The following is a 12,665-nucleotide window of genomic DNA, read 5'->3' on the forward strand; positions in this document are numbered from 1 at the left end:
TTTAAGATTATATTTTAAAACTCTCCTTTCTATTTCAGTTTGTATTTCTCCTCACACCACAACTCATTTTTGCAACCCCCTCTTTGTATCATTACAGGTCTGAATATTGTTTCAGTTTGTATTTCTCCTCACACCACAACTCATTTTTTACAACTCCCTCTTTGTAATACCGGTCTGAATAATGAGAAAATCTTAATTTTTTTAACAAAAACTGTAAAATAACTTTTTTAGATTAAATTTTTTAAGCTTCTTTCAGAATAGAAAATATTTAAAATTTAATAAGGAACATATTTCATATAGATTTCATTAACAAATATTCAGTACATAACGAGAAAAATAGAGATGAAAATTTCAAAAGGACTGTATAACTGGTTACGGTCAATAGTAGTCCTCGCCAGCAAAAGTCTTTGTTATTGTTATTCTATTATTATTATTTAAAACATTTTGTGTCCTGCTCTTTCGCACAAGGACTAATATATATATATATATGAAATTCTTTTTCGCTTATTGAAAAAACAAAAAATAAAACAAAATAAAAAAATTAAGCAAAACACTACCAAAGCTGTTTCATTTATAACAAGTGAAGCATGCATGGTCCCCCATGAGTGCATAGTGAACGAGGCATAAAAAAAGTTCAGCATTTGCCCCTGCCCCTGCCATTAAGCCCCAAAAGACCCCACAAGATGTCAAATCCTGGCGAAAATGAACAAACAGTGCAGTTTTAGGCCTTAGCATATGTAAATCTGAGTTCTGCAACATGCAAAAAAAAGAAATGACTGCCCCCCCCCCCATTTAACCCTAAAAGTCCCCAAGGCCTTAACATATTTAAATTTGAGTTTAGCACCATGCAAAACTGCTAAATAGACATAGACAGAAAATTTTGGACAAATATGGTAAAATAGTACCAAAAATGGAGCATTTTTATTAGCCCTAAAAGAGCCCCTGGGGCACACCCAAGAGTTATCATGAAGTATAGACAAACAAAATTATATAGAAATGAGTTAGTTACAACTTTTCAGAAAGTTTTATAAAAATCAATTTTTTTTTTAATAAGCACAAAAGTGTCAATTTTAGCCATTTTAATCAGAAAGTCACTTCTGGGGGGGGGGGCAACAAGAGTTTTCCCGGAAAATCTGTTCTATTACTTATTTTACTCATATCATGTTTAATGTTTGTGCAAAATTTCAAAAATTTCTAAGGCGTAGTTATTGAGAAAAGTGTGGACAGACGAACGGACGAGGGTGAATTTACAGGTCCACCCTCCTTTTGTTGGAGAACGAACAAACATGCAAAAAGTACAGTCAATTTGAAAAAGAAATTGCAAAATCATAATATATAGTACAATAGTGAAACTTACAGAATTTGTAGACAGCAACATATTAGACCAGCTATTAGATCCAAATCTTTGTTGAGAGGCAGTAAAAGCAAGAGCTAAGAGTTTATTAAAAACCTTAAAAAAAAAAAATAATTTTTACATTTTATGTGTGCTAGTAATACATGATATTAGCATATATAGCAAGACATAGTTCTATTTATTTATTCTCTGTTCTTCTTCTTTATCAATACATAGTCATCTTGTGAATTATTTTAGTCAAAAGCAAGTATCAATCCATCTGACATATTAATAATGATTTGAATTTGCTAATTTTTTGTTTTATTCTTCCACTACATTATTGACAGGAAAATATTTTATATCGCTTCAGTTTCTTTCTGAAAATACTTATTCTAGCTAAGAAAACATTTAGAGTAGATATATTTTTCTTTTATAATTTATAATGAAAGGGGGACAAGAAAAATGTTTTCTCCAAAAAGATTAACTTCTTTAAAATCTTTAGAAAAACCTCATTTTTTATTTTGGTTTGCTTTACAGCATGTAAAGAACAAGCTATTTAAATTCAATAATTCTATAAACAGAGATTAAAAAGACATTACTATGATAAAATTATTAATAGTTTAAGTAATAATTTGGTTTAAATAATAATTTATTGATCAAATAATACAGTGATTATTAAATTTAAGAAAAATACTATTAAAACCAATAATTTTGTAAAAAAAAAAATTTAATTAACAAAACAAAAAACAAAAGCTGAAACAAAAATAAAATATAAAAAGTCTAGAACATCACTTGGTAGGTACAAAAAAATGATTCTTGTCAATAATTAAACCTAATTAAAAAACAAAAAATCTTTATGATGTATGCAAAAAATCACGTAAATTGATCAAGTAGTTTTTAAATTTACTAAGAAAAACAAATTTTATGAGGAAGTGAGAATGTCATGTCTCACTTCGCCATTTTTAACAAACAAAGGGAGACAACTTAATTTGAACTACTGAGATCAAAATCAGCCTTGTAATGGCTATTATTTACTATTAAAATTGCTAAAAATTGTAAAAAGAAAAATGATTTTCTTTATTCTTCTTGATCAATTTACATAATTTTTGGAAGATGGCATTTTCATTCAGTGACAAGTACATACATCAAAGATTTTTCTGTATTTTTTAATAACCTTGTGTTTACATGAATGAAGGCAACTTTTTGCAAAATGCTATGCAATATCAACATTTATTTCTATAGAAAGTGTAAATATTTCCATTGCCATCTATTTTGAAAATGCAAAATCGAAAATCTAATAATGTAAATATTTGTCATTTTCAGGTAAAAAAAAAAAAGAAATATTCACATACCCTCCATCAAAAATGACAGAAGATTTATTCTCCATCAATGTTTGCACTAATATACTTATAAAATAACATTGGAATCAGTGAAGTGAGCAAACAAAGGAATAAAGAAAAAGAAAATGTCTCAAACTGGAAAGTTTCATTAAATAAAAAAAGGAAAGAAAAAACATAATTTAGTATAGAAAGCAGAATTTTTATGAAATAATGAGAATAAAATGTTAGCAGCTAAAAAGATATTTGCTGATTGACTGAAAATGTTGCCCTTAGCATAGCCTCTCAAATGTTTAATCTTTTGGCCTGTTATAAATTTGACCTTGCATAAAATCCAAATGCTGTAGGGTTTCTTCTGATTATTATGCAGCACAAGTAGAGTCCTCAAGAATTTCTACCCACACACAATTAAATAAATATTTCAATCAAAGAAAAATGTATGCATTTAAACAACTATTTACATTTTCTATTTATTTATTTTTAAAAACCTTTCTGAAGATAATATTATGTTTTGCAGTCTAGCACCAGTGCAAATAAATACTGTTTCTTCCAAAATGAAACATCAATTGGACTAAATACAGAAACCAATAAAGTAAATTGAAAGTAAATTTTTGTATTTTAATATGGTTTAAAGGGGAGTAGATATTTTATCAAAACAGAATTCAAAATTTAGTTTTTAGGAATGTATCACTGATCAAAGTCAAGTACAGACTAACTTTACTTGCTAGGCTGGACTTACCCAGCTGTAAAATATGCTTAAATATATTTTAATTCATGCAAATTTTGTATTTATTATTACAGAGCCAATTATCTATCGAATATTGTACCTAATATATAGTACTGATTTTAAAAGTTAAAAAAAAAAAAACTAACTTGGGTGCTATCAGCTAAAACCGAAACCAAAACAGTTTAACTTAAGAATAATCAGATTTACTAGAGTATGTTGTAATGGCTACATATTCCCATTAATCACTTATAAATGATTTTTTTCATAAAAATAAAACTACTTGCTATTTTTGGAATCTGACATTTTCGTTTCATCATAGTTATGTACATCATAGAGATTTTTCTTTATTTTTTTTTGAATATGAGGAATTGTGAACAAGAACCAAATATTTTAAACTAAACTATTTTTAGTATTTGCAGTAATCCACTTTTAAGAAGCACGGAAACAATGAAAATCAAAATGTGAGGTTAGAAAGAACGACCACGTGCGCATTTGTATTTTTTTAAATAAACAAATATTTATTTATTTAAAATTTTCGGCTTATAAAAAAGCCCTCATCAGGATTTAAAAAAAAACAAACTATACAATATATTTTTTTCTTTTTTTTTGTCTTTTCTTACGTGCCATGATGTCGTTTACCAGAGTTTGTTTGTTGAAGGTGGTGATTATGTATTGTCTGTCCAGTGGTAAGCGCCGTTCATGAGCAAATTATTTTTATTTTGATCATTTATATTGGTACACTTAATGTTTCAAATTTTCATTAACAATATGAGATTTGTGAAAAAAAGGCATGAAATCCAAATACTGCATGGTTTCTTTTTGTAACTAGGTGGAACGATAAAATTGCTGCTCTAGAAAAGACAACATGATTCAATTCTGTTTGATGAAACCCGATTTTTTTTTTTTGTTACAGACCATCTACTAGTTGGCCAGTTGTGTACAAATCCCAAGAGAGATAGGAACCTTCTATTATGTCTGAAAGTGAGACAATATTCAACGAGCGAGATCGGAGATGTGCTGCTGTACAACTCATGCTCTTTCCTGATCCAAGTTATGATAACAGGATCATTGCCAGTACCCTAAAAATGCAAATCTGAATAACAGCAACGTGTCTAGGGTGATGAAAACAAAGTTTCTGCCCATGGTTATGGTCTTTGGTATGGTTTCAAGTGAGAGCCACATCATGCCATCTCACATCTTCAAAGTCAGCTTGAAAGTCAACACCAAAGTGACCCTTTTCTTTAAAAAAAAGTTCTTGATCAATTTATATGATTTTTGGAAGATGGCATTTTCATTCGGTGACAAGTACATACAGTACAGTCAATTTGAAATGTGCTGTAAAGTGTGGTGATCCTCTGGTGTAATCAGGTGGCTGATGGCAAACCCTGGGTGTAGTAGCAGGAAACGGCGCCGGCTCACAAGTCCAAAGAGACCCAGGCTTGGCTCCAGAAGGAATGGTACAACTTTGTATCCTTCTCTCACTGGCTCCCCTCTTCCCCCGACCTGAACCTGCTGGACTACTTAGTTTGGTCATACATAGAGAACATCACTAACATGACCTCCCATAAAACCAAAGCCAGCCTGATTGCTGCCATCTGCCAAGTATTCACCAGGCCCCTACCGGTGCTTGTGGAAAAGGCATGCTCCCAGTTCCAGACTTGCATAGAGGCAGTAATCGAGGCTGAAGGTGGCTACATTAAATAGATGTCAGCTCGACTACATAATCAAGTTACCTGAGTTGATATTTTCAAGAAAAGTTTTTAAAAAAAGTTGTAGTGTTGTTTTCTTTAGGGGGACAATTTTATCGTTCAACCATGTACAAAAATGCTTAAAAATTTCTACCTATCTACAATTAAATATAAATATATCAGTTGAGGAAAAATGTCTGCACTTACCTGAAGCAGTAATTCATAACCTATGCGTATCTCAAGAATTCTAATTACCAGGTGAGCTTTTTTGCAGAAGATATTACCATATTCAGGTGAGACAAGGTGAGGATTCCTCGCAGAAAAATGCAATAAACTAGGGTCCTTGATAGCAGAAGGATCTAATACAACACCATTTTGTTGTTCATAGTCACAAACTTCTTTCATTTCCTGTCAATAAAAAAATATTAGATTTAGATTAAATACTACCTGTAAGAAAAAATTCTGTTTTTAGATAAGGTGTCACCATCTTCTAAAACAAAAAGAAAAGATTTCACCTAAGAAAGCATTCATAAAATTCATAAGCCTTTCTGCTATCCAAGCATATAATAAACTTTAGTCTATGATTCTTCACACTCACCGAATCTTAACGAACCCCCAAGTTCTAACTATTAAAACAATCCCAAAAATTGCTGAGAACAATCACAGCTCAAATCACAGCAGTGCAAAGAGAACAGCATGTCAGAGTTATTGCCAATTTTGCATGTTATCATTGACTGGCCTGTTGGATATTCACAACTGATACTAGATGGACAAGTCATGCACAGATCAAAGTTTACTTCTTTCAAATATGGTTTGATAGCAGAAAGTATGATGGATTTTAATTTTTGAGGGGTGGAGAGGTACTACTAATGGTTACTAGAAATACTTTGAAAACTGAATGCTTTGCATATATGTACAGAATATAAATAGAATGTGTAAAGTAAATATACTTACTCTTGAAATAAAATATCGATATTCATTATTTCCAAAAGATCTTTTAATGAAAAGACCAGTGAGATAACCAGCAATACCTTTAGACAACCAAGCATCACTCCTACAAGAAACAAATAGAAAATACAATGTAATCTTTCTGAATTTTTGAGATGAGGATTGATTATTTGTATTGTTCAGACTACTATTCTCATTTTGAGTGTTATTCTCACAATGTTTCGGTAAATATAACCTCCAACCTTTTTCAGGTGTATCTTGTCAAACTTGGAAATCGGTATGGAATTTAGAAGGAAACCCTTTATTTAATCCATAAGGGTAACATGCTCTCATTCCATCAGCCATAATTGGGTAGAAGTAATTTGCAATTGTGTTCTTAGTTCTAAGTGGCACTCTTCTGGAGGTTGAAGGTTCAATCCTCAATACAGGTGATACTAAGAATGAAATTGTGAATTACTTAAAATCACTTAAAAGTATTATATGGTCATGGCTAACAGAATAATAGCATGCTACCTACATGGATTAAATGAAGAGTTCTGTTTGAAATTTTGTACAGGATCCTCTCCATTCGATAGAAAAATTTCAGAGTAGCACTCCAGATGAGAACAGAAATTTGAATAATCCAAATAATACAGAAAATACAATTTTAAACACCATTTTTAAATGCATTTGTGTTTCGGAATATTTTGAGATGATGACTGATAATTTGTACTTCTTGATTACTCAGACTTCAATTCGATCTTGGTTGTTATTTTATTAACTTCTCCAGGAAATCAAGTGTTTGATGATAGTGTTTCCATGGAACAAAGTGAATTTGAAGTTGGTATACCCAGGTTGTAAGTCCGTGTCGTTAATCATTTAGTCACAGTCACTCCCACCCTCTCTTGGTTGTTATTTTCACAGTGTTTCAACTGTAACCTGCGACCTTCTATAGTGCATCCTTTAAAACTTGCGAAACTTTCTAGTTGGACTCTTTCTAGCGAGAATAGATTCTATAGTAACAAATAGTAATACTACTCATCTAGACAAGGTTAGGGTTAGGGTTTAGTGTTCTCAAAATTCATACTAGAAAAATAACAAAGAAAAAAAATTCATGGAGGCAAATTTAATCATTTTTTCTTATATTCATAAATTTCAGACACATTTAAAATATTAAATAGCGTTAAGCGCAACAGATAGCTATTTCTGTGTATTATTAGTGGGTTTGAGAGGTGAAGACCAGATTATAATTAAGACTCTTACCCAGTAATGGCTGACGGAATGAGAAGAATCTACCTCCATAGATTAAATAAAGGGTTCTGTTCAAAATTTCTGTACAGACTCCTGAGTTCGACAAGATGCATCTGAAGATTGTTCAAAACATTATAAGAATAACATCCAACATCAGAATAGTAATTTGAATAATCGAAATAATAGAAATTATGACATAGAAAAATTTATATTTATAAAAAAAAGTGAAACTAAAGAGTTCTTCATGTAAATACCAGCTGTACAACCTCAATAACACACAATGAGGTTGGACTTATAGCTTTTATTTCTGAGGAAAATAAAAAAAAGAAGACCAACAAAATTCAGGAACTCTTTTCTCTGATAAAGGATTTTTAAATCCGAAATGGTACTTGTACAGTTTAATCAAGACATTAAAAAATGAAAATATTGAAAGAAAGGTTATATTATATGTATCCGTTATGGGACAAAGTTCTCTGAAAAAAATTTCACTTAATTTCATCAAGTAGTTTTTTGTTTTTTTTACAGCGAAAAAGCAATTTGTTATGATACCAAGCAAAACATTCAATTTTTAGGAAGAAAAGCTAGTAATAAGATGAGGAGGGAGTCTCAGTGCTTTAAATAGAGTTATCGCCCCATGGCGAGTTAAACATTTCTAAAATGGCTGACTTCAACGCACTTTCATAAAAACGTGTTTTTCCGCTGTAAAAAAAAAAAAAAAAAAAAAAAAAACTACTTGATCAAATTAAATGAAATTATTTTTCGGAGATCTTCAGTCCAAAACGGATACGTACAATATAACCTTTTTTTTTTTTTTTTTTGATATTTTCATGTTTTAATGTCTTGATTAAACTTTTTTTTTTTTATATTTTCATGTTTTAATGTCTTGATTAAACTGAAATTAATTAGGAAGAAAAAAAAAAAAATTCTTTTTTTGCATCTAAAAGCGTGTTCTAAAACCGTTTATCTGTTTATTCTTTCAATACAAATTACATATTGAAGTATAACAAGTCATGAACAAATATTATTTTTCTGATAACTTTTCAGATTTGTGGTATTCTAGTTTTATTATGAAATATAAACGAAGCTTACCAGGAATTCATTGTAATAAAATTTCCAAAGAACTGCTGGGCCACAGCTGAAGCCATAAAGCATCGAGAAATCAAAGTCTGATCGATTATGCGGCTTGAATGGAGAAGTGATGTACTGAAAAAATATGATATAAATTACAGATAATAAATCAAACAAGTGCTAGTTTACATGAATAAAATATAAATGTTCAATAATATTATACGTCGCTTTTTCTAAATGGTGTGCAACAAAGAGAAGCAAAACCAGGTTTATACATTTTTAAAACATAGAATAGATTATGAATATAAAATATTATATGTTTTAAATAAAAGATAAAGCCAGTTTTTGTTTTTGTATAATGTTGGCTTTTCTTTTCTGATGAGAAGCATTTAGCTTCAAAATGCCATGGACTAAAGATGTTTTTCACTTTTTTTTTTCTCTCTTATTGATCTGATGATATATAAGGTTTTATGTAATTTTTATTTCTCATCTTTTATTTATTATATGAATTTCTCCTCTTAAACATGTAGTGTTTTTACTATCTTGATAGGAGTTGCCTTGCTTAAAGATTATATTTTTATCAGGTTCAGTTATTGAAATATATACATCCGATGTTATTATATGGACTACCCTATATATATATATATATATATATATATATATATATATATTCAAGCATGTCTGATTGAACATGACAGAATTATTATTTTTTTCTGGATATCTTTTCTTTTTGAAAATTTAGAGAAACTTGACTCACTGAATCATGAGAAATATAAAAAAAACATCTGATCCTGAATGAGGAAAAGAAAACAGCATTAAATGAGTACAGAGAGAGAGGGAGAGAAAAGAATCAAAGACACTATGAATATTGGAAGACTTTAAAATAAAGAGTACGAATTAGAATCTTTGGAAGAGTCGGATATGGACTTTTTTTTTTTTTTTTTTTTTTTTACATGGAGGTCATCACTTATCAAGGCCCGGAAGCCACTCGGGGATAAGGGTTATTGCATGTACAGTAAACAATTTTTTTTTTTTTTTTTTTTTTTTTTTTTTACACAGTGATCACCACTTATCAAGGCACGGAAGCCACTCAGGGATAAGGGTTATTGCAAGTACATTACGTTAGTGTGGAGATTTGATGAAGTGTTTAATTAAGGGGGCGGTTCATTAGGAATTTGTTAACATTGGACTTGAACACATCCAAGTTGTAGTCTGGTGGGAAGCAGGCAGACGGAACAGAGTTCCACAGGCGTGCAGTTCTAAGAAAGAAGCTTTGTTCATGGAATCCGCGTTTTGATTTAGGCACAGATATAGAGTGGGGGAAATTTTTCACAGTGGATTCAGCTAGACGGGTGTTTTTCGTGAAAGATTGGCGAGGGGGGACAGGAGATCGGAGTTCAGACGAGCACCTGACATGGAAATAATGATAAAACAAGGATAGGCTCGCAACGTCTCTTCTGTGGGAGAGAGGTTGCAGGGTAGAGAAAAGGGCATCCCCCACTAAGCCACGAAGTCTATTTTGTATTCTGTCAAGGCAGGATAGGCTGTTTTTAGCAGCTCCTGTCCAGATATGGCAACAGTATTCCATCCATGGACATACTTGGCTTTTATATAGATAGAGAATTGCATCAGTAGTGAGATATCTTCTGGAGCGGTAGAAGGATCCCACCATCTTTCCAGCGACCTTGGCAACAGACTTGATGTACGTGTGCCATTTCAGATCAGGAGTAAAGGTCAAACCCAGAAGCTTGTCAAAACACGGGGCCTCACCCAGGCGAGAGCCATCCATCAATGGGATAATATCGTAGTAATTGATAGTATGTGAGATTTGATAAAGTGTCTTACTTAAGGGGGCGGTTCATCAGGAACTTGTTTATGTTGGACTTGAAGACATCCAAGTTGTAGTCAGGTGGGAAACAGGCAAACGGAAGAGTGTTCCACAGTCGTGCACTTCTAAGAAAGAAGCTTTGCTCATGTGGAATCTTCATACTTTTCAGTTTTGCAACCAGTGTTTTTTATGGGACATGAAGATCAACTCACCTAAAAATACTCATTGTTGCATACGGTGTACATTCCATGAAGGATTCATCAACAAACACTTGTTTATAACATGAATATGGAAATCTGCTGGACATCAATTCTTCAAAAAATTCAAACGCCTGAAACAAAAACAGATTCAGTTTTTCTTTTAGATTCATTATTATTTTTTTTTCATTTTGCTTCTGTTTTGTATTGTTTATTTCTTCTTTTAACAACTTATAAATTATTTCAAATGTTAAAATGTACTTGGAGATGTATTTTCATTTTATACTCAACAGCTAGATCTTCATTTTCCAAGTATATATGTATGTATTTCAAATATAAATTTTTATAACCTAAAGTTTTTCAATATCTTAATAGTGTAGGAATATTTTATATTATATGAACCACCTTGAATACAGGAAACAAACTCTTTATTTACATGAACACTGAGGATGGCCTTGCCAAGAAAAAAAATACATGCATCATACATTGTGAATATTATAAATATCCTGGTGGTAGGCTGAAAAAATTGTATGCTCTGAATGAAAAACAAAAAGGATTTTTTGGTAAATTTATAAGTTTTTCCTTTTCATTCAAGGTGGCTCATGTCCTAGCAAATGGAGTCAAAGATGACTTAGCAACTGGGTTAGAAACCCTCAACTAGCAGTAATTATCACTTCCTGCACTTATGATCACAAAAGCATGAAACACTAGTAAATATAGGCCTGAAAATAATTATTAATATTTATAATTATAAGCCCCTTTAAGACTATTAAAGCTGAACCCTGTCTGGAAAATAAAACAAGAATGCAGTTAACTAACAATATTGCAATTTTCACAACTTCTAGTCGTTAGCACACTCTCTGGCGGCTTTACTGTTATGCCTGCATTTGGCATTTATAGGTGTTTAATTTCTCTTAATTATCATATTAAGTGATGCTAGCCCAGAGGTAATGTCCTAGCAAATAGTCAAAAGTGACTTTGTAGGTGGGTTCGAATTCCTCTACCAGAAGTAATTATCACTTCCGGCACTGATGATTGTGAAAACATATATGCACCTTTCCATCTGCCTCTCTCTCTCTCTCTCTATATATATATATATATATATATATATATATATATATATATATATGATCATCTTTTCATCTGTCTGCATTTATTAGTAATGTACATTTGGATGATTTTCCATTTATTTTCTGACAAGGAGAATTTTTGTTTATAAGCAAATGAAAGAAAAAACTAATTGCCTCCTTTCATGTTTTATTTTGTACAAATCTTGGAATAGAATATCTTTTTAAATGTGCGTAAACCAGTTTTATATAAGCTTTTATACCCAAAACTTGATTTAACTGCTATTTTAATTCCATGTACACTTGTATATCAATAACATGAAAAGTCAACTTCTCAGATTCATTCCAAGACGGCAGAGCTTAGTTTGTCTCAATGTCTAACAAAATCATTTTTTTTTTAAAAGTAAAATACAAAAACAAAAAAAATACAAAAACCCCCCACTCACCTCATGAATAAAAGCAGTTGTATTCTTGAGAATGGTTCTTAAGTGAGGCAAACAGAAATGGGTAACTTCATGCATGTTCGGATCCACAAGAATTTCAAATGGTCTAAAAGAAAATGAAAAAATATCATTTTGATTAAAAGTTAAAATTCTCTATTGAAACAAGCAATTATCTTTATTCCACATAAATAAAAAAGACATTCATTATCTTCTGTTCATTTCTGACTAGCTGTGCAAATCTGGCGTTGCCCTGGATGGAGTGAAGTCTTTAATTCTTATTTATTTGTACATTTGGAAACTGAAGATAGACAACTCGGTGTTTATCATTCAAACACTACTGTGTTTGAATATATGGTTAAGTGTTAGTTTTACTCATTTAGAACTGCTTTAAAACTTCACTGCTCACTCATTTTGTGACCAAATTTCAGACAATTTTTACAATTCATAGGTCACCTTCTCAGTTATATTTTGAAATAAAAATTTTTAATTTTTGTTTGGTAAAACAAAAGTTCTAAAATAACTAGTGTTCAAAAGTTCTCAGAATCCGTAAGGAGCAGAGAGACGTTTTTTTCTGATTGTCTGTTGGTTACCATAGCAACCAAATCTGTTAGGCTAATTCAAATTGACTGGGAACGGTGGAAATGATGACATAACAAGATATGAAAAAAAAGTTCTGCTGGGTTTGTAGCAAAGTGCTAATGTAGAGAAAAATGGGGATACCCAATTCTCGAAGACAATAATAAAATATATAAGTCTTTTATATTTTGCCCTCCTTGTAATGTTTTCATTCTTTGCACGC

At 31.2% G+C, this 12,665-nt stretch overlaps 1 protein-coding gene across 1 annotated transcript in view; it reads right to left on the reverse strand.

Moving 5' to 3' along the window:
• LOC145259187 (transcription initiation factor TFIID subunit 2-like) overlaps positions 1-12,665 on the reverse strand; it is a 108,296-nt gene that overhangs the window by 53,461 nt on the left and 42,170 nt on the right. Inside the window, exons 8-13 of the mRNA XM_080116963.1 lie at positions 11,870-11,972; positions 10,372-10,490; positions 8,353-8,466; positions 6,040-6,139; positions 5,293-5,493; positions 1,358-1,450 (exon numbers count right to left, since the gene is read on the reverse strand). Of these exons, the coding sequence (XP_079973089.1) occupies positions 1,358-1,450; positions 5,293-5,493; positions 6,040-6,139; positions 8,353-8,466; positions 10,372-10,490; positions 11,870-11,972 (730 nt within the window). The remainder of the gene's footprint in view (positions 1-1,357; positions 1,451-5,292; positions 5,494-6,039; positions 6,140-8,352; positions 8,467-10,371; positions 10,491-11,869; positions 11,973-12,665) is intronic.

This window comes from Euprymna scolopes, chromosome 3 (genome assembly GCF_053919585.1).
Source record: "Euprymna scolopes isolate OS-2025 chromosome 3, ASM5391958v1, whole genome shotgun sequence".
Taxonomy (NCBI): Eukaryota; Metazoa; Mollusca; class Cephalopoda; order Sepiida; family Sepiolidae; genus Euprymna; species Euprymna scolopes.